At 38.3% G+C, this 24,057-nt stretch overlaps 1 protein-coding gene across 1 annotated transcript in view; it reads right to left on the bottom strand.

Annotated features, from left to right (window-relative positions):
• Positions 1 to 24,057, bottom strand: part of MOCOS (molybdenum cofactor sulfurase) — a 205,782-nt gene that overhangs the window by 176,164 nt on the left and 5,561 nt on the right. The window contains exons 2-3 of the mRNA XM_065752644.1: positions 4,476 to 4,565; positions 1,811 to 1,877 (exon numbers count right to left, since the gene is read on the bottom strand). Coding sequence (XP_065608716.1) covers positions 1,811 to 1,877; positions 4,476 to 4,565 — 157 coding nt within the window. The remainder of the gene's footprint in view (positions 1 to 1,810; positions 1,878 to 4,475; positions 4,566 to 24,057) is intronic.

The raw sequence follows: 24,057 nt of genomic DNA, 5'->3' as shown, positions 1-24,057 counted from the left end.
AGATGCCTGCCTCTCTCTTCATATTGCTTATTTTGACTAGTTGCAACAGCATGGAAGTACAGATAATATACTTTTATTGGCTTTTAGATAGCTACTATTGATGGAGGTTTTAGGGTGTTTTCTTTCCAAATTTTTACTACTGTCTTTTTAATGATTATGCTTTTAAAACTTTTATTGGGGAATAATAGCACAATTTCTAGAGGACTAGCTGACAAACTCCATTTGCAAGACCAAAAACGTTCATTTGGATGTAGAGGGCTCTTTATTGATTTACTTATTCTCAGGATAAATTAAAAAATACAACCACTTGAATGCTTATGGCATTTTCCATGCAGCTCTTATAAAACTAGTTTTTCTATTTTTAAATCAGGATCCAAGATGAATAAGCCAAAGACATCAGCTTTCTTAAAGAAATCTATATACGTTCTTAGAGAAATCTTAAATATATGGAACAGTATTTCTTTGTATTCTATCCATAAACAGCATAGAGTATTATAGATACTATTCTAGAAACAGCTACAAAGAACACTTTCTAGTGTACCCTCTATAAGGAAAACGATTCAGTCGCAACACTGAAATATCATTTAGATGAAACTAAGACCACAATTTGAACACTGCATGTGAACACATAGGCAGGCTCAGCAGACTGCAGGGCTGTAGGTACTGCTGTACGTGACCCTAAGCATCTGATTTTGAAGACAGCCCTTCCTCTTTGATTCTTCCATTTCCCTTAGACTTGTGTTAACAAGTTGTCTTATCCTGCTCGGCATAAGAGTTGTGATAAAGGAAGAAAAAGTACTTTCTCCAGAACATTTAGGGGAATAAGAGAAAAGGAAACAGGTTTTACTCACAGCATCATGCAGCTAAAAATCTTGCTTTTTTTTTTTTTTTTACACTCTCATAAAGGTGCATTCAGAGAAAAAGCAGAAAAATATGTAAAGCAGATTTTCTTCATTCAATCTCTGAGCACTGCAATGCTATAATTCCACTGCTATTGATCTGTATTCTGTAATGTGTTTTGGACAATGGTTTGCTTTTAAGATAACAAAGGAATGCATGATATTTTCTCACCTTGGGCAAAGAGTGCCATTAAAATAGGCCAATCAACTCCGGTCAAATCATGCATATCAATCAAATACGTATTTTATAAAATAGCAAGAGACACATAGGAAAGGCATTAAGTACCTATGTTGTGTACTTCTTCACTTCAAGCATTCCAATGGCAAAAGAAACTTTCAGCACACTATTCTGAACTCACGTGAAGACTTATTTAGAGATTCAGTTCCTTCTTTCCCATACCCACAAGCCACAATGCTCACCTATACCTTATTTTTTTTTGCATTTGTGACAAAAGCCCAAATTTAAAAGCTATTCTATTATTTTAACTGAAGTATGTTGTACAAATATGTACATATTTGTACACTTCCTCTACAGAAGGTATACTATCATGAACTCCTGCTAACCTCTGCACCTTATTTAAAGTCATTGGAATTTTAATGACGTCTTTGAACTCATTCCACCTTATTATCTACCATACCATCTTATTAATACTCATGTGTGAAATTCCAAATTCTAAATCTTAATTAAAAGTTGTAGACTTACACTGCAGCACTAATTTAACAAAGGGAATTTGAGAATTGGGACATCTGGGAAAGAAAAAAATCATTTCCAAGCCTGAGTGCAAAGTATTTTCTGTAGATATGACAGACAACACTCAGAAAAATGGTATCACATCAAAATCATCCAAACAGCACAAGCCTTAAAAAATATGAAGGGCATCATACAACATCTGAAAGAAAGATTATTCTACCTGAATCGGACATGCTCGATTGTGTCATAAGTCAGTTTGCTGCTGATATTCTGACTGTGAGGGTTGCCTAGGAGACAATGGAAAAATAGAAGTTAATCATTAATCACAACTTTGATAAAAGAAAAAAAAACCCAAAGTATTACACCAAACCAGCCTGAAAAGATGACAAAGATAGATTTAATATATACTTCACAGCAAAGTTGGGAAGCTCCTTGGAACAGTCAGTCAAGAGAAGGTATGTATAACCAAAGAAAGCAATTATGACAGATCCTGAAATTTCAGCTGTATCTGTTACTAGTACTTGGACAGGTCTCTTAAAAAAATACAACTGCATACATACAAATGTGCTAGCAAAAAACACAGACAATGCATATTAATAAACATTCATGGACTAAGAAATAATTTAGTAGATAGCATATGGAGGCAACATACATTCATGACTGGACACCAGGATTACTCCTGTTTATTTCTAGTGTATGAAATACAAGTAGCTCATGATGAAAATAAATTCCACTGTAACACCAAGGAGCCACCTTAATACAGCTCAGTATAGACAGATGTTAGCAATTAAGACAGTACCTAAGAAAGGTATAAATTTATATCTCCACAAGCAAAATAAACTACACCAACATCCACAGATAAACAACACTACTATCAATAAATCCTTAAGAACATTTTTGAAAGAACACTAGAAAAAATGACTTTTTCAGTAATTTACAATAAAATGCACTTTTTTTTTAAATTTCAAAACCTGTGAAGGTGTTAAAAAACCATACTGAGTGAAGGTGTTAAAAAAATAATAAATTTAGGGCTCAAACCAAAGATCTGGTACCTAGACTTTTCACGTCTGATGTTGCATTTCTGTAATTTCCAATTCAAATATTCTCAACTTAGAAGTGAGAATCTCTTTTACTTCCCTTCCTCTCATTTACACATGCAATAGCTAAAATATGGTTCTTCAGGCCTGTAGATTATCACAAAGAAAATAAAGCTGCAAGCCAAGCTTCACCTTCATTCACATCTGTTTCCGTTAATGAACTATTTGATACAGCAGTTATTGCCCTTAGAGTAGCAGAGATATAAGTGGGGAAAAAAAAGATTTGACCATGCTAGAGATTACATTATCATTTTAAATTAAAGCAGTGTCAAACATGCAATTTTTTCCTCACATAGCATTACAGATACTGTGGAAATCTAACAGCACTACTTTTTCTATTCATGACCACTCGATTGATTCACAAATTTAATTTTTTCTGCCACAGATGGCACTTCTAATTATAAGGGTTGAGCCCAAATTTGTTTGAAGTAACTAAGATCAAAGTGCAGACGTTTCACTTTGCAATGGCCATAGTGACAAAATATTAATTTTAATATAATTGACATTCTATAATAAGAGATTTCAAATGTAATCAAATCAACGCAGCCATTTGTAGTTGTGAATAAAAGCCTACCTCTATTAAGAGCAACATCTATAGTAAAACATAAATCCACATTGAATCCTGGACTTGTCAGCGCTCAGGAGATGAGAGGGGAAAAGGATACATACAATGTTGCATGACATGAAACTCCCCCATGGCTTATCACCCAGGTGATAAGCACAAACATCCTTTAAAAAAAACAGGGTTTTTTTTGACCCAGTGATATCTAGTTCCCAGGTGAGGAATCACTTTGCTTGATGGATCAGGGAACAACAGGAAAACGTAAAACCAGGAAAAAGGACATCACATCCACAAACATTAACACAATAAGAAATTCTGATGACTTCAGAGGGACATCTAATAGCATATATAGGTAGTATAATACATAGTGAATTAATCTCTTCTAATATAAACTGTGTCTCACCATAACAGTAATTCCCAAACAAAGGATGCTGTTGCCTTTGCTTGAAAGCACAAGCAGCATGGGGTTCTCAGGGAGATGGTAATGCCCTAACGAGACTGAAAAGTCCAAGCAGAAATAATACTAGGTATCCACTGTAGTGCCCACATCTACAGCTTCAATAACTAAATCTCCATCCAGATTATTGTGTAATTATGAAAGCATCAATTCCATATTCCTTTCTCCAAACACCAAACTGCATTGGGCCAGAAGAAATACAGTTCCTATCCTCTGCTTAACTTCAACTCCGAGTTAAGACTTATTTTAAGCAAAACCCTTAAGCTGGGCCACAGCCTCAGTAGTCGAGGGTCTACAAAGCCTAGTTTCATACTAGCACCAGCAACCACAGTGTACTTCTCTTGTTCACTTGGTACTTCACATCTACCAACTTCTGTCAATTTGTAGGCTGGCTCCCCTCACAACATGCAAAAAGAGAAGCAGCTACCTCTCACTGACAACCTCATCTGTACAAAGGCACCTAATCATATGACAGAAAGCAAGATTCACAAGACCAAGGAAGAAAGCAAGCCAGGTAGTGAAAGCAGCCGTGGACAACAGCACCCAGAGGAGCTCCATTTGTCTGCATCCCACCACAAAGACATGCTCTTGGTCACTAAAAAACAAAGCTAGGGTAAACTAAAGAGATGTGACCCCTCTGTAAAATCACTGGTCCTCCAACTGCACAAAGGCAGTGTTACAAACATCTTCCAACAACTCAGCAAACCTAGTTTTCAACTACTTAGGTGGAACCTTGAGAAGAACAATGGAAGTACTGATTCATACTTACCGTAAACATTGTTTCTGAGGTCATCTGTAAAAGCTTTAAGTAAACTCTCTGGGAAAAGCGCTGAACCCGCATGATCAAGGTAAGTTACCCCTAAAACAAAAAAGATCAAATTCAATGTTTTTTTAATATTTAATTCCAATTTCTCATACACAAGTGAGATACTTATATATACATAGATCCCCACTGAAGTACACAACACAAAAAGTTGCTTTCCCTGAACTTCCTAGGGTATGACAGTTCTCAGACGTAGAGGTCTGAATAGATTTTGAATAATGCTTCTCAAATAAGTTCTAACAAGCAGGTAATATTCATATTGAGGCATCACCCAACCACAAGCAGTTATAAAATAAAAATGATGCAATAGAAGTCCAGTGTTTTGATTGCAACTTTAAAACTTAAGTAAAAAGCTAAATGCTGTATGAGATCCTTTTTTCCAAGTTTATATTATACACTATTTGAAGTGAAAAATGTTTTCTGTTCTGTCTCTATAAGACTGCACGAGCTAGTACCTTGAACCACAGTATCTTGACACTTCTAGACACTATGCATTATTCTTACCTCAGCAATTATTAGTAGTATCAACAACAGCGAATCTGCCAGTGAGAATGCAACAGTCTTAACTGACATCACCTGCATCATTCCTGAAGCCCAAAAACGGGACTAGTTTAAGTTTCAATGCATTTAAATAGTCTTTGCCAGCCTGCTATGCTTAATGCTCAAATCATTTTTAAAATTTCCTTTTATATTATTCAGTTATTGCAAAACTTTTAAATAAAAGCTTCCTGGAAATGAAGGCTTTTTCGTGCTTGGCTGTTTTAGATTTCTTAATCTTTAGCAATTATTCTTCCATTTCTCCAGTGTGCTGCATGCCCTTTATTAGTTTTTTCATTTCACTTACCTTAAGTATTTCAACCTATTTCAAATTTTAATAATGATGAGTATGATTAAGATTAGAATTTAATAAGTATTTTAAAAGCCTTTCCTTTCCACAGGGATTTAAAAGTTTAAGCTTAAAGAGTTAAGCTTTAAACGAGAAGCCTTGACACTTGGAATACATATAATTATAAACTACGTTGCTGTAGGAGTGATTCAGCGAGAAAAGCTGTGAGACTGGTAATGATAGGATGGGTGTCCAGATTGCTTTTTTTCCTCTTATTATCTGAGAGAGTCCTCCACTGCCTCAGGAACTCCCCATTCATAGCACCTGGTTAAAAGCAGGTTTTATAATGAGTAGAAGTTAATCAAGGAAAAGTGTATTAAGGTGCTTAGAGGGAAGAGGATGGAAAAAAAAAACTGGACTGAATTATTATACATTGAATCTTCCTGGGTTGTTACTTTCTTAATCCTAGCAAGTTTCTCTCAAGCAGCATGAAGTGCATACATGAAGAGGTCAAAAAAGATTGAGAAGGCCTATGGTGAAATCCACAGTCAGTCTGCTTGGCAAATGCCAGCAAACAAACTCCATTTCAAGGAAGTGCTTGTAAGTTGTAACAAATCACGCTTACCATAGCAAAAGTACTTTTACACCTACATATGTGTTTACTAGGAATATGCAATGTACACTATAAAAAAAAGAAACCGATATAGAAAACTGGCAGAGAAGTTATCTTCATGCTGTAGCTAATGCAAGAGAAATGCATTCATTATAAAAATTGCTGTAGTGCTGTGACATGAAATATCCAATGTGCCCATTTAAAAATGATTCAGTTTCACTCATGAAATGTGGTGATTGACGAGCATCTCCCAACCTCAGAAACAGGGGTGCTTTGGGCTGAGAGAGGCAGCAGGGCAGCTCCAGAAAGCAGTTGGACCCCTGTCAGGCATGTCAAGGGTTCCTGAAAGCCCAGTATCCCCTTTGATGTAAGAGGGACCAGCTTTACATTCTCCAGGCTATGAGATCACACTGGCAGGGTAACCACAGGGGCTGGTTATCTGCAGGATACTGGGATGTGACAGGAGCTGGTTATCTGCAGGATACTGGGATGTGACCCACAGCTTGGTAGTCAGCACCTCTGGCTCTGTTGTAGAACTGAAGTAACTACACATACATAGAATCAGAGAATTGCTTGGGGGTAGAAAGGACATTTAGGATCATCCAGTTCCAGCCCCCTGCTATATGCAGGGACACCTTGCTCTAGACCAGGCTGCTCAAAGCCCCATCCAGCCTGGCCCTGAACACCTCCAAGAAGGGGGCATTCACAACTGTGCTGGGCAACCTGTTCCAGTGTCTCACTACCCTCCTCACAGCAAAGAATTTCTTCCTGATATCTAGTCTAAACCTACCCTCTTCCAGTTTATAGCCATTTTCCCTTGTTCTGTCAATACCTGCCCTTCTAAAAAGTCTCTCCTCAGCTTTCTGTAAGCCCCCTTCAGGTACTAAAAGGACACTATAAGGTTTCCTTGGAGCCTTCTCCAGGCTAAAAAGCCCCAGCTCTCTCAGCCTGTCCTCACAGGGGAGGTGCTCCAGCCCTCTCATCATTTTTGTGGTTCTCCTCTGGAACTGCTCCAACAGCTCAATATCCTTCCTGTACTGAGGGACCCAGAACTGGACACAGTACTCCAGATAGAGTCTCATGAGAGCAGAGTACAAGAGCAGAATCACTTCCCTAGACCTGCTGATCAAGCTTTGCTTAATGTAACCCAGGATATGACTGACCTTCTGGGCTGCAAGTGCACATTGCTTGCTCATGTTGAGTCTTTCATCAACCAACACTCCTAAATGCTTCTCCACAGGGTTGTTCTCAAGCCATTCTCTGCCCAGACTGTATTTGTGCTTGGGATTGCCCTGATCCAGGTGCAGGACCTTTCACTTGGCCTTGTTAAACTTCATGAGGTTGGCATGGGCCCACCTTTCAAGCCTGCCCATGTCCCTCTGAATGGCATCCCTCTCCTCTGGCATGTCAACTGCACCTCTCAGCTTGGTGTCATCTGCAAACTTGCTGAGGGTACACTTAATCCTGTCCATGATGCCTATGTCAAAACACCAGTCTCAGAACCAATCCCCAAGAAGCACTATTCATCAGCAATGTCTACTTGAACACTGAGCCATTGACTGCACCTGAGTGCAACCACTCAGGCAATTCTTCATCCATGGTCCAACCATCAACACCAGTTTCTCCAATCTGATGGCCAAGATGTCATGCAAGGAAAAAGCTTTGCACAAGTCCCAGTAGTAGATGACATCAGTTACTCTTCCTTTATCCACACAAGCTGCACCTCCATCATAAAAGGCCACCAAGTTTGTCAGGCACTATTTACCTTTGATGAAGTCATGGTGGTTAGCACCCATTGCCTCATCTTTATTTTCCATGTGCCTTCAGTAGGGCCTTCAAGGAAAATCTGCTCCATGATCTTGCCAGACAGAGATGAGACTGACTGGGCTGCAGCTCCACAGATTTTTTTTTTCACCTTCTTGAAAATGGGAGTTGTTTCCTCTTCTCCAGTCAGCAGGAACTTCAGACTGTCACAAGCTTTCAAGTATGATGGGCAGCAGCTTAGAAAATTCATCTGTTGGTTCCCTAAAAACCCATGGATGAATCTCATAGGGTCCCATGGACTTGTGCAACTTCAGGTTCTTTAGACAGTCTCAAACACAATCTTTGCTTGCAGCAGGCAGATCTTCCTTCTCACCACTGCTTTCTGCAGCTTGAATGGTATGGCTAGAGCCCTTGTCAGTGAAGACTGAGCCAATAAGTCACTGAGCACCTCAGCTTCCTCCATATCCCTCATGATCAGGTTTTTAGTTTCCTTCTCGAGAGGGCCCACATCTTCCTTAGACTTTCTTTTATCACTGATACACCTATAAAATCTCTTCATACTCCACTTTATGTCCCTGGCTATATATTTAATTCTTTCTGGGTTTCCCAACCTTTCGTAATCTGATTCCTAGATGCTCAAACAACTACTTCTTTGTAGTCCTCCCACATAACCCATTCCTGCAAATGCTACCTACAGACTTCCTTTTTGTGCCAGAGTACGTTCAAAAACTCCTTATTGATTCAAGAAAGCCTCCTAGCATTCTTGCCCACCTTCCTCTCTCTCAAGATGCACAGCTCCTGTGCTTGAAGGAGATGGTCCCTTGAATACTGACTAGCTTTCTTCGGTCCCTCTTCCCTCCAGAGCTTTATCTCATGTCACTCTGCCAAGTAGTTCCTTGAAGAGTTCATAGCCTGCTCTCTTGAAGTCCAGAAAACCAAAGATCACTCCTCCAGCAGGCAGACTCATGCAAAACAATATGAATAAAAGGCTGTCCAGATAAAAGTTTGCCTATGTGATTTTTTTTTTTTTTCAAATTTGACTCATTATGCACTCAATTAAGGACTACTTTTTTGATTTTAATAAATGTTAAGAAAGTTCCAATTAATTTTTGTTATACCACCTCTGGGTCCACAACTCTAAAAATGTGGGGCAATATTTGACTGAGGAAAGCTGCTGATTCTTAGATTTGTTTTCTTAAATGATGCTGTTTAGTTGAAAACAAAATAGCATTTAATACTTGCACTGCACCGCCTGAAAAAAAAGAAAGGTGCTCACATGTCTTGAGACCACACTGAAATGAGTATCTTCACTGCCATTACACTTTTATGTTGTAGTTTTTTCCTTTGTCTTATTTCAAGAAAACTGTACTTTTAGAGGAAAGAAGAATTGTGGCACACACCTAACACCTGCAAGCAAAAGAGCATTAATAATTTCCATTGTATTTTTCTCCTAGCTTAACAACACTTGCTATTTTAACTTCACTGAACAGACATTAAGGAAAAAGATTTGTCAGTATATACAGAGTAACCTAGTTCCCTGTTTCACTGTTGTATCTTGTATATAGCCTGTCAGCACTTTGAAATTACACTATTTATAGCAAGTAACTCCAAAAAGAAAATAATATGATCATCCAAAAGAAAATTAAAATACAACATCTATTAAAAACCTGTTTTCTTTACTTGGGAAAAAAAACTTAGTTTAATTTACATGCTGTTATGCAAGGAATGTGTAACCAAGTTCACTGACATATATACCAACTATTTAATAAAACTACACGTCAGAGGTAGGGCTTTTTTAATAGGACTTCTGAAAACCACTCAATATGCCAACATTAGTTATGTAAAGATATTTATCATGAGTATCAAGTCATAAGCTATAATATTAATGTGCTAATGCCACGTATTTTTCTACATATGGAACTCCCTGGAAACAAACCAATCTTTCCTGCTGAAAATTAGAAAAAAAACAAAAACCAAAGAACCCCACTTACAAAATAAATAGTTTCCTGCTCTCCTTCTGTGTTGAAATTCACATCTAGACCAAACATTCACTATCTCCGTATACCTCACCTGATCCCTCACAAACCTTCAGGCATGCACATTAGCACATGGCCTCAGAGAGGCTGGTGACTGTCCAATTTAACTAAACATCCCCATTTTGTACATATCTTTATTAAATCTTTTAGTAATTAGGAAGTTCAGTGTATAGTTATTGTGCTGTAGACAGCCTAACCAGAGGTAAACAGAGACTCTGTGGGCAATCCCAAGATAGCTTCCTCTTCATCCCTACCACACTAGGAAACCCACATCTGGTCATCCAGCCTCGGCAGGAGCACAATCCCTGGTTCAGCTGATTACGGGCTGTCAGTCGTACTGCCAAAGCTTTCATAATGAGAACTGAAGTGGAATCACCAAGTTTGATTGACAGATATAATTACAATTTAGTGAGATTATACACAAAACATTGCTTGGAAATAGATACAGGCAGTGCCCCGAGGAGATGGTATCTATCTTAAGTGCAGCAACATTAACAACAAACAGTATGAAACTGATTACATGAAAAAAAGCTGAAGGCAAAATAAGGCATTATTTGTCAAAAGATAAATATAGAAGACTTTCATATGCCAAAACAACAACAAAAAAAGACAAAACTGGAATAACACAGGCCTAAGAGGTGACAAAATAGGGAGGATAGGGTTCTACAAAGCTTGCAGGAAAGTGGGCCATCCTCTGTACCCACAAAGCTGCTAACAGCACCACATCAGCCACTTCAGGTTAGCCTCACCATCTATGCCAGGTGTCCTTCAGGGGCTGCTCCCTCTCTCTACTGACTACATAAGAGCTGCTTCTAAATTAAATGTCAAAAACAGCTTTAACTATGCTGTGAATCTAACCTTGACCAAGGAACTTGAAATCTCAGGATGATATAGTCAATGATATGCCCACATACTGCACAGATGGATAAAGATCCTGGCTCTGAAACAAAAAAATGCCAAAGAATGTTAAAAGGCAAAAGAAAGAAAATCCTACTAATACAGCTTGAAAATGGCTTTTTCTAGATATGTTCTGTTTCAAACAATTTGTGAATATTGTAAATTATTCACCATCTGTATCTTCAGTTCCTATTCAGTATTGGTACAGACAAAAGCTATCAAAAGCAGACTTTGCTTCCTGAGTGACATGCTTGTCACCTACACGTTGCTAGGCAAGGCAACACTTTGTGTCCCTTGCTTAGGGCTCTTCAAACAACCCTAAAAACACAGTACCTGAGTGACAAGGTGTCATGGTTTTATGATTTTTGGTACTGGTATTCCACATCATAACATCATGTAGTGCATTTAGAGTTAAAGAGTTAATGCTCCAGCTCTGTGGATCATCGATAGTTCCAGGTATGCCTGTCTCAGAAGAGAAGAAGAACTACATTCCCCAGAGGACTTTGCGATGCTTTGCGTTCTTACGTGTTTACGCTCAGAGGGAAAGATAAAAACTGTCTGCAGTCACGGGACTCGCTCTTCCCTTGGGGACCGAGCTCGGCAGTGGGTGTTTGTTGCAGCCATCCGCCTTCAGCGTTAGCGTAAGGCCTTCGGTTTATCGGACACTCTCTCTCTTGCTCATTTTATTTGATTCATTTGCCTCAATTCCAATTATATTATATTATATTGTGTTATTTTCCTTTCTGATATCTTATTTAGTAAATTAGCTTTCCTCCTCAGATCGCTGCCGTTGTTTTGTTCCTGGGCCCATCTCCCTTCTCCTTTTTCCCTTTTCCCCCTTCCCCGGGGTGTGGGCCCGTGGGTCCCCTGCCTCAATTGTCACGGTACCGGGTCGAACTGTCCCGCAAACCGTTGACACAAGGCCACAGACTCAAATCCTGAAGAGTCACCATACCATTGGAAGAGAACCTGGCTCCCAACTTCCACACCCAAGCTCACCAGCACTTCAAGTGCTCCCAGCTCAACCCAACATCCAGCAACCTGCATAAAGGCATCAATATTCCACAGGTTGCTAGCCAGATACTGAGTTCTGTGGGAAATTGGTGCTCCATTAGTGTACTTGAGTGTTAGACACAACGGACTGATTACAGAAAGCAAAGCATGAAATGTTCAATTACATTAATACATATTGACTTCCCATTAGTTTTCTCCACTTCCTGTTAGTTCACATTATTTGTTCTCCCTGCTCTATTAGCGTCAGCAAAGCATTCAGAATATTAAAACAGTCTGCAGTTAATATCATACACCACCTTCACTGTACTCCTCAGCAGGGACCACACAGACTCCACAAAAGCTATGTAGTGTACAGTTTTATACAGTTTGCTTTTTGCTCACTAGTTGATAACTGAATAGATATCAACTGCTGCCAGTGTTGTCATTTCCACAGGCTCCTGTAATAGGCTACATTTCAGATTCTCATTGAAGCTTTCCTTACTTGTGGGTATGACTCAGAGGTACCCCAGCTACATGCAAATAACATACTTCAGTCTGCTACCTCATCACCCCTGGATGAAATATAAATCAAGAGATCCATAGATATGCAAACCTCCTCACTCTAACACAACCAAACCAAAGCTCATTTTCACACCACACTAGTGAAAATACTGCTACCTTTCAGGCTCTTTTTACCCCTCTCTCTCCCATACAATTGATCAAATAGAGAGTTGAAAGAGAACAGACCCTGTTTTTGTTGGTTTCACTGACATTTTCACAAAAACACTTCCTTTCATGAAGGAAAGAAGCATTCAGGATCCACTGGTGATGGCAACATAAGGGTGAAAAGCAATATGTAATGAATTTCATAATAATCATTTATAGTAATGGTCATCGGCTGAACATTCTTCTACATTCCCCTGCATTAACACTTTCCTCCTATTCTTATAGGAAGCCACAGGCCTGTAACAACATGCCAAGGTAATATTTGAAGATATTTGAAATTGACTTTTCTAGTTAGTTTTATTTCTTGCTCTATGACCTGAATTAACTGGATTCATACAAAATCTAGGACAAATTAGTACTTTAATACTCCCTGTAAAATACATTAAAATAAATATACTGTGATGTGTAGAAAGCTTTTAAAACTGTTTTACTGGCTTCCAAAAACACTAGGAGAAAATTAAGGTTGAAAGAACAATAAACAAAAATATTTTTAAAAACCTGCCACAAGGAGAACCCCTCTTCTTCTCTCTCTCTAGAAAAGAAATTCCAGAAGATCACATAACTCTGGAAAGCCAGAGTCATGTTTCTTCACTTTACCATAAAAACTAGTCCTCAGACTAATACATCCATATCTTTTGACTTTGGATCCTTATTGTTTTTCAGTTCTGTTTCTATAGTGGAAAAACATTAAATACATGTGTTTCAGAGTTGCATCTACTACCTACTTCAGATATAAAGATGAAATTCCCATCACATGCATGTTAAGACAAAAATACCTGTGTTTTATTATGGAGATGAGAAATCACTATGAAAAATGACACAAACTTGTCTACTGCATGTATTAATCTAAGCATTTCCCCATAACACAATATTTTGGCACTAATTCCCCACAGAGAAGCCGCTTTCACTTCTACTTCATAGTAATTTGATCCAAACCTCTACCCCAAGTAAAACCTCTTCCTTTATTCAAATAGAAAGTAATCTAAATGATAAGATTACACTCTATAACTTTACTAAAGTTCATAGACTATATTAGATGCTGATCTCAACAGTACAGCTTCTTAAATACATTTCTTTTTTATTTCACTTGGTTTTGAAAAGAAAAAAATAAAAAAAACATTGAAACAGCGTATTGCTTTTTGTGCTGAAGTATCACGCAACTGGAAGACGACATTTTTTGCACTCAAATATAAGATCTAACAAGCATTAATAAGCTTTCATCAATAATTTATTAGGAATGTAAATAAATATTGGTGTAAATGTTCTGTTAACACTTTCTTATATTCGGTCTAAATTAGTTTCTACAGCTTATTTTCCACTAATTAGGTGCCTTCCCAAGCACAGATTCAAAGCATTCAACACAACAATCTTCTCCAAAGATGTGCTAGGCATGAAAAAGTATGTTTATAATGAAATAACATTATAGTACAGCACAGCTTTTAATAATACTGAAGGAGTATGACAGCTGTAGAGCTGCACTAACTAGTTTTGACAAAAGCAATGAAATATCAGTTTCCTAATGACTAACCTCAAACACTGCTACATGCAAGAGAAAACCTACTTAATACAGGCTCGCTTTTACTAATAAGAGCATGTAATTTCAGCATATCCCCTGGTTACTTATTTTCTTTTTAATTTTAGTCAATTTCTTTTTAATTTTTGGTCACTGTGTTTTAGTTTCCTAAAAGAAAATTAAAATCACCTTAAGTGCTGACACGAGAATCTGTGCTTGGCCTTCTTATTAGGAAAACATTACTATGCAGGGTTTGGAGGTCATTATTTTGAATCTAACTTTGGACAACAAAAATCCAGTGCTGGTTATTGTTATGCAGCTTTTCAGAACAAGTCTGTGGCTTTTCCAGAGACATTATCTTTCACTGGATACAGACATTATCATTTCCTGAGCTGCTGGAGTCCTAAAGAGTAAAAACACGTGCCCTCAAAAGCAAAGGGCAAACTAACAAACAAGGGCTGTCAGGAGCCTCCTGACTGCAGAACTGCCACACTTTCCCCCCTCTAGCCACACCTCCCAACACTTGCAATTTATTGGCAGGCTCAGATTCATTAGCATTCTTTGACCTTTGAATGGTTGCAGTGGGACAGAAATACCTTCTCCAAAGTTCAGTGCTTGAAAAGGAGTCCAATGTCTATTTGAATTTCCAATTGTATTACAATGAATTGCCAAAGCAGAACTTTGCCTTCAGTTCACAGATATTCTACCTCTGTGAAAGAAAGGACTACATTCAAGCAAGCGTATGCAACAGGGGCTGATTCAGAGCCTTTGAGATAATTATGAGGTTCAGTTCGATCCTGAGTTAAACCATTAACAAATATACCATAATCAGCACTTCCTAAACACACTGTGCTGATTACCTTTTTGGTTCCATGCCAAGCTAACAAACTAGGTTATCATCTGCACAGAAGCAGAAACAACAGAAATCTTTTCTTCTGAACGTGCCAGGCTGCATGTATTGCTACCTCCTCCTACAGCACCTACAGGACATCTTCAGGCTCTAGGGGGTAGGTGTGCACTCCCTAGAAGTTCAGAGATCAGTTCCAGAGTCCAACCTTTTCAATTACACATCAACAAAAAGGAGTAGGATACACACAAACAAGGGCTACAATCTCAGATGACAAACCAGCATGCTACAAATCCTTGGCTTGGCTGAGATTATACATGAAGCATCAAAGAACTGCTTCAGAAGGGTACCCAGGATATCAAGGTGACTGATTGGCTCCTCCAAGCATATATTAGACACATTTCCAACTACACATTTCCAAGAATGCCTTTGTGTACACTACTGAGATGGTTATATGAGTAAATACGTAGAAATAACTTAAGATGATAACTAGTGTTTTCATGTTGTTTTTTGTAGAAGATAAGGCAAAGCACACATGACTGGAAGACTATCATACTTCCCTCTTTTCAACCTTGGATTCTCCACTGCTCTTCTAACTCTGATATTTCTGGCCAAGCAATAACCTAGAAGTCAACATGCCTTCTTCCAGTCTCACTTGCTTTGGTGTAAATTAAGAGAAACCACACTGACCTCAATGCAATAATCCCAAATTTGTTTTACATCATATGTAAGTTAGACCAAGATAAGCAAAGACCTCAAATAATCTGAAGAACCATAATTATTAGTGGATATTTCTGAACAGTTTAATTTGAACAAATCTCCATGCAGTAGAGAATTTCAGTGCAGATGACTGAGTTACAATGATGTTTAGCTCAGTGCAATTCCAGTCAGACTACTACCATTTCCTTTGCAACTTCAATTTGTTTATAGGGATGCTTTGTTTTTAAAAAGTAGGGCTGGAAATACCTGAGGAGTTAATGTATTTATGGTAGTACTCACAAATACCCAAGTATCACAAAGCCACTAAGAGGCTAACAGTACTGATACACAGATTGTCATGTTTGGTAATGATCTTTGGCCTACAGCAATGAGTGTCACAGGCGTTTTGGTTTTTTTTTCCTTTCTTACAGACCCAACATAAAAGCAGTTACAAATTTACCCCAAGTTGATAAACATACACCTAAAGAATATTTTGCTGCACTTCATTAAACCATGCATCTGCTCTAATTCTTCTCAATTAAAGGGCTTCTTTCAATACTAATGATATTAAAAATGAAAGAGAATTATAATTTCACCATAAATTATTTAAAGCACTAAATACAAAGGCCCTCATTAACACTATACTAGCTTTGAGAATGAAAAAAAAAGATGACACATGAAACAACAAATACACCCCAGTTTCTCTGATCTCTGAACTCAGAGTTTAAAAATCACAACTTTGCCAGAATGGCAGCTATTGCATTTTGCCTCAAGGAATCTAAGAAAGCATTATATGCTTAAAAATCAAGGCCTTCAGCCACAAGTTGTACTGTCTCGCCATATTTGAATAAATGACAGAATTAGACTCAACATTCATACAGTGCATCTCAGTCAGTTCATGACACAATACATACTTACCTAGAAAATACTGCCTAAATAGAAACAGACATAGCAGAGCTGGTCATGGGACTAGGTCTAAGCAGTTTCCTACCTGGAGCCTCCATAGGTATCCAGCAGTGAAGTGCTGGAGTTGCAAACCTTTCCCAGTCCTTTGTAAACTGCTTCTATCAGTGCAGGGAAAAAAAAAAAAAGAGATGCCATGTCTCATCTATTCCTTAAATGGGAAAAACACATCAGATGGCAGAGTTACACAAGCTAAGAAATCTAGAAATTAATACTGTAACATGAAATAAGGACTGAGAGGAATTTTAAGTGATGTGAACATTATTCAAGGTAATAAATGATCAAATTACTAACAAATGGCATCATCATAAATGGAAAAGTAATTGTCATTTGCTAATACCTCTGAGCTAATTTCTGTGCTGTTAATTCACAAATACTTCCACAGACTCGGTAGTCTAAGAACTAGAAGTAACGTGACAGAATACTACTGAGTTTCTGTAATCAGTTCTCATCCTGAAACTGTCTACTTTTGTTGAATTTGTGCTTTTGGGTGTAACATTACTATGCATCCTCAGAGCAAGTAAATTTAAAAACCAAATATGTACTTTTGCCTTATCACTTGCATTTTCAAGCTATTTGTCAGTTAAATTAATTTGGATTCATTTTTCACCACACAGGAGACGTAAAAACTAATCACTGTTGGTGGTACCACAAGACAGAAGTTTTGCTTCACCTCTTGGGAAGGGGCTGCAGCTCCAGCTGTTCTCCCTGAGGATAAGAAGTCTATCCTTAGGAGTGACAGAGGAATTAACAACAGAATTAACTTGACTTCCTCTAAGAAGTCAACTTCAAGCTTTCTCCCAGGGACACCCCCAGGGAAGCAAGTGCCTTCCCCAGGCATGACACAGTGATGTGCACAAAGTCACTTCCTCCAGTGAACCTCAAAGATAACATATACAAGAACTGTTAGGTGATATCATTAATTATCAAGAAACAATCCTTTTAAAAGAACCATTATACAAAAAGCAGGAACTCAGATTTTCCTGATATTGTTTTAAAAAACTTTAAGTGCTATCAGTAGTTTTAAACTCACTTGTGGATAGCCATTCTTGAAGTTCTGTTGGTCCCCCCCATAGCAGTGAGCACAGCTTATAATAATTCTCTGTACTCCTCACAGCCATTTCTCTAAAAATCTGTTTCATTCCTTTAGTATTTTTAAGCACAGACACCTCATAACAAAGAAAAAAAATCAGGTGCCATTAAGATCTTGTAATCTCTTATGAAGCCACAGTCATTCATATTACTCATTCCTATGTTTGTTGTTGTTGCTTATCAGAAAAATAATTTATTTAATCAGACCTCTGCAAAAACATCCTGATTACTTCAAAGTCCCTAGAGAACAATTCAAGAACCAGCTTCTATATGGGATGACAACCTTACTCAAAAGCTATACTCCTCAGTAACAAAATCATGGTGAAATGCACCACAAGAAAGGACATCTCTTTCACTGCTATAGATCCTGACATTGAATTGGAACTCATATCCGCATATACTGGAATGACCGTAAATCTTTGCCCCAAAACATATGTACTGAAATGTCAGCTTCAATTTAGCTCAACCACACTCTGAATAAAACAATAGGAAAGAAAAAAAGCAACAGAAGAAACAGAAAAAGAAAACCGGCCTTTGTAGTCTTAGGCAAAATATGAAAGATATTTCAACTCTGATAACATTAACTAATAAGAGCCTAATGCTTACTATTAATAGTAATACAATGAGCAAACAGCTCAGGCAAACACATTTTCCCAATATTATTTTAAGTTGTCTGCTTGCTTGTGTCCTGAATGCATCCACTGCAGCGACACAAATTCAAGAAGGAAATATTACCTACTGCACTGAACTGCCGCTGCTTTCAGCAGCTAACAATATTTAACTGCTACACATTCTGAACAGCCACACTGTACCTATGCATCATCCACCATTTAAAAATAAAGGACAATGATATGGACTTCCTTCAACATATTTTGATACAAGCTGATGATGAAAGCTAACAGGATAGAGATGTGTACTGTTTTATTCTCCACACTCGCAACTGTTCAAGAACAATATCACAGTTTTGCTTTTCTCTTAATACTCTTCCAGATCAACCTTAACATTGTGACATATAGTTACAATGTCATAACAGAAGCTTTGGGACTCAGCCTGTCTAAGATACTGATTGCTGCTGAAGCAGAAACTCACTCTTCACATCAGTGAGAAACTGAATGATGTTGATTAAAGAGAAGTTAAATAGTCAGGACTCTGCAATTGTCGGTTCTGTTGTGTGTTTTTTTCTCCCCATCTCAGATTAACATTCCTGAAGTTATGCATATACTCATTCCTTTATATATAGATAGTTATGTTTATTCCCATCATAATAACTGTTCAGTGAAGAGGCAGCCTGCTCTGGGCAGCCCTGCTTGAGCACAAGGATGGGACCAGATGACATCTGCTCTTTTTTAGAAGTGCGTGGTGATAGGATGAGGGAAAATGGCCACAAACTGAAGCACAGGAAGTTCTGCACAAATGTGCATGGGAACTTCTTCACAGTGCAGTGACGGAGCACTGACACAGCTGCACAGAGAGGTGGTGGAGTCTCCTTCTCTGGAGACGTTCAAGACCCACCTGGACACCTACCTGTGCAACCTGGGCTAGGGAGCTGCTTTGGCAGGGGGTTGGACTCCATGATCTCTAGAGGTCCCTTCCAACCCCTACAATTATATGATTCTGTGACACCCAGAGGGCCCTGCTAGCCTCAGCCACTCTGTGATTCTGTAGTTATAGACTGTTTTACATTTAACATTGAAATACAATAACTCAAGCAGGTAGTTGTGGATTAACTGCTATTTGATCATTTCTGTATGTAATCACATTTCTACCACCAGAATGGGAAGAAACAGAAGCAGAGGTGACTAATATTACACATTGGATATATCCATAAGTTACTGAGCGTTAAGATTTGAAGATATCATCAGACACTTTCAGAAACTTGACAGCTGTCACAAGATTATCTGGTGCTGTGCTCCCCTCACTTCAGAGGCACTGAAGTTTATCCACAGGCATTGCAGTATAATCCTCAAGACAATTCACAAGTACACCCATCCTTTTCTGTACTTGCAGAAATGGAAGAAAAACTGATTAAAAAGTTCTGATGGTAACAGCTCCTTAATCTCTTGGGAGTAGTCATGCTCAGTGATGCAAAGCTGGGAGTATTGATCTGGTGCTACCAGACAGACCTTGCACATAGTGAACTCCCCCCACAGTCCATGTATTTAAAGGAACAGAGGTTTTCAGAACTCTTTTTTAGTGGTGAACTTGAGCTCCTGTGAGCTAAGAACTTAGCCATACCTTTCATTAAGTTCTACTCAGAATACATCATTGTTCCCAATGAAAGCAGGTATTTTTAAGTATGACATTTCTGAAGGGGGTGGGATGTTTCTCCCAGTTACTGAAAAACACCAGCTGAAAATAAAAACTCAATATAAGGAAGTATTGGTGTAACTTTATACTTTTCCATAATCCCAATGGACTCAACTCCATACTTTTATAGGCTCCTAAGGATAACCAAGAGATAGCTGGAGTTAATAAGAGGGAGAAATAGTGCAGTAATGCTTTCCATGCCCTGCAGATGAGCTTCTCTGAGCCTGAACACAAGGCAGCTCCTAACAAAGTTGTCATTACTTCATTCCCCGCTGCCAGAAGTCTGATTCTTTTCCAAGCTGTAGTTAATCACCCAGAGACCACTCTCAATTCTATTTTCCATACTAAAAGCCCTTCCGTCTTCCATTTCTTTGGAGGCCTGGGTTTAAAAGTAGACTTGACAATAAGCTATGAAAGTGCAGAAAGAAATATTAAAGAGGCTTACTTTCTGTCATTAGATATTTGTCATCATTTCTTTCATTCATGCCCTCTCTCCTTCTACAGCTCAATGTTGTACAGATACTGGAGAGGCTTTAAAGAATGCAGCTGCAGTGAGAATCACTCATGATCAATCATTCTCAAGGAAAATACATCACAGCATTAAATTCTAATGTTATTAGCAAAAAAAAAGGCATTTCCTGAAGAATACATTTCCTATATGCTGCAGTTACAATTACTGTGGTTTGTTCATAGGAGAATTGCTTCCATGCATGGCGAACCCATCAACACCATAAAGACATTAGCAACGTTTAAGTACATCAGCAGTGGCTATTCTAATTAATGGAAAGCTAAATCTACTCTTAATTCCAAAAATCAAAGCTTTTATTCCAAATTAACGCTGCTTTAAAAAAACAAGTTACTTTCTGATAACTTAAGAAGTTACCAAAGAGACCCTGAAGGATAAAGGATAGATGGAACTTTGCACCATGACTTTTAGTCAAATTCAGCTTCAGATGAACATGAACTTGGAATAGTTTCAGGAAAAATCAGCAATTCATTTCCCTTACAAATGACAGATTTACAGCTACTAGAATTTCTCTGGGAAAGGGGAAGGAAGCTATCACAAAGATCCCAGCTTTGCAAGTTAAGATGACTTGGAATCATTTAACATAAACAGCAAGTTATTAATTTTCAACTATTACAGTTTTTCTCTCCTTGTTCTATATTTTTGTTCTCTGGGAGTTAGGAGAGATGCTAAGACAGTTCACTGATCAAGCATTAACTAGAACATACTTAAAACAACTTAATTTTACTACCAGGAAAAGCTGGCACAGACACACTCCTCAGTCAAAACAGCTGTAAAGAACAGAATGGAAAAAATGGGGAAGCATCATTCATGTGGACCACATTGCCCCAGGAAACAAGGAACATTAACTATACTACAGTTCAGATGCAATGCTCTTTTCATTTCCTTATTCCATCTTCTAAATACACCTTTGCACCATCCCTTAGATGGTATTTTTGCATGTCTAATGTCACATTTTGTGCGTGTAAAGTTCTATGCACAGAAGTTATACACTGAGTTTCCCAGGGTGCTGCTTATAAATTTGAAGCGTGTATGAGTTTCTCTGCTTGCACCAATATTAAATGGCATCTTTTCTGGAAGGATGTCATCTGCCTTTGTATTATTAAGCCATCATTGCACCTGTCACTAAATACCTAGGATAAGGTGGTGCTGTGCCTCATAGGAACCTTTAGGCCACAGCATTTCACATATTCAACAGAATGCATTAAAGGTGTCATTTGTTAATCGTTTGAATTGTTTGGGAACATGACATTTATGACTGATAAAAGAGTGCAGTGCATTCTTTTGTCTGAGCATCACATCCCATTACCCAGCTATTTAATAGTAACAAGTTTATGTGAGGGATGAAAAAACACACCCATAGCTGCAAAGGCTCCCTTTCCACACAGTCTTTGATTTTATTCCATTCAGACCATCAAGTGGAGAGTATTTGCTTGTTAGCCACTTTTATTTATCAGCTTTTATCTCATCTCATCAGAAGACAACATGCACTATCAAAGCCATCACAGCTGAGATCAGACAGTAATAAGCAGCCTCCCACTCTACTTACTGGGCTTACATGCTCCTAAATTGATTAAATCAGTAAGTAAAAGCAATAAATAAATCAATCCTAGTATGTGATAAATCAAAGCTGACAACAGGATTCAAAAGTTTCACAGTGCCACAGAGTGGCTAAGCAATATTTTGTGGCAACTGTTTGTATTAAAGAAATAAGTAGATATACAAATAATATAACATGACCCCACAGTAAGTTGCTTGGGAAATGCTGCTGCTTTATGTACTGCGTGTATATATTAGCACCCACAGCTCTGATCATTGCAGGGAGGTTGGACTAGGTGATCCCTTCCAACACAATTCTGTGATATGCTTGTATTTCACTCAACAGTAATACAAAACTCTTCATTTTGTATTAAAGAACAAAGGCAACATGCATCACTGATACTATCACTTCCAAACTACTTATGGACATAAGAATGTGGACAACTCTTGGCCTCATCTTCTTCCTTTAAAAGAAACCAGAGGACAAGCTTTCGGATGACTCCAACTTTACCTCATCTGTTAACAAGCTCAAAAAGGGGAACAAATAGTAATATTTGGTGTTTAATTTTGTATAACTGTCCTTCCCCCATTAACAACATCACTAAAAGATCACACCCATGGATCTCTTCATTCTGAAACAAGACCACAAATGGCAAGAGTACTGTGCAGTCATGTTCCTTGCTTTCTTTTTTAAAAGCACTTAGATCCAGTTGCTCTAGGGGCTAAAAGCTGAATTGAGCACATCTTTTTACTTCCCTTGTAAAAAGCATTCTCCTTGCTGCTACAAGAAAGGAGAAGTGAGTCAGTATAACTTTAAAAGCATCAGGGGGAAATAAGAAAACATGGAGGGAAAGATTTATCTCCCAAAGACCTGCCTTCCAATTTTATATTGGTATTTCACGTATCAATAAAAAGAAAGCAATGCCTTCCTTATAGTATCTGCCTGCCCAGGGTCACATCCCTGCAGGACATGCCTCCAGCACATCACTCCTATATGTCAGGACAGGAGGTGAAGGACCAGAGAGAACCACTACAGGGGATCTACATGGGCTGCCAAGAGTACTTCCAGGAATGTAACAACTTGCCTCATTAGCAAGGAAACTAATGGAGTCTGACCTTTTACTGTGTTGTGGCCTATCCTTATGCCTCCTTGCTCTACCATATGCCCATTTCTCCGTAACTCCAATATTCTTCCTCCATACCTTCAGCTCCTGACACCACCTTTTCCCTAATACCTCTATGAGCCACATCTCCTGCTAACAGATGTGACAAACTGCTTTGTGACTGGATCCAAATTGTTGAGCGTACAGATCAGGATGCAGCCAGGATAATACTATACCAACTGTAAGCTGATATATTCATAAAAATCTTTTTCTAGATCCACTTTTAAATAAGTTTCTCAGCTCTGAGGGATATTGAAAAACAAACAGACTAAAGCCACCTTACAAATATTTTAGTGTCATATAAAGCAGAGCATGTGCCCTGAACAGTCTTGTGGCTTGGGCCAATACACCATATAAAAAACCCTAGACATTTGAGAGCTCAAAATCCTGCTTCCTAAATATCATCTCTATGTCAAGCCTCCTGCTCTGCAAATATATTGCACTGTCTCACCATTTATCATTTATCATATCAGTGCATTTTACTATGCAGCTCTCTTTGCAGTATGGTCTTCCTGAATTCAGTGACAGTCTTCTCACAGCCAAGTGATGCCTCTGCAGCATCTCTCTGAAACAAAGCACACAATGAATCAAGCTGATCAACAAAAAACGACCGCTCGTGCCTCCATTTCTCTTTTTGTCCTTACTCTGGGAGTACCCTTGAATTCTTGAGAACAGCTCAGATATCAAGATAGCTGCTACAATGGAAATTTCAAGAGCTGCATATGCCAGGTTTTGATCTTACATATCAGTTATACTGGAATTCATATGTGCAGAGACAGGAACAGATTTGTTTAAAAATTCATAAACACTGATTAATAGTCTTTAATTTCATCATTAAAAAGTTTTAAAACAGACAACCATAACAAAACATACCACAGTATGGAAATATACTGGGAAGAAATCAATACTGATCTCAGGTATACCAGCAGCATCATAACAGAAGGACAAACAAGAGAGCACACAAAGGCAATGGAAGGAAGAACAAGACACTGATGTGGGATTTTGTAGGAAAAAGTCTTCCAGT

This window comes from Cyrtonyx montezumae, unplaced genomic scaffold (genome assembly GCF_038088225.1).
Source record: "Cyrtonyx montezumae isolate F1298 unplaced genomic scaffold, pur_monq_1.0 scaffold_8, whole genome shotgun sequence".
NCBI classification, from domain to species: Eukaryota; Metazoa; Chordata; class Aves; order Galliformes; family Odontophoridae; genus Cyrtonyx; species Cyrtonyx montezumae.
This window is presented reverse-complemented; position numbering and strand designations above follow the sequence as displayed.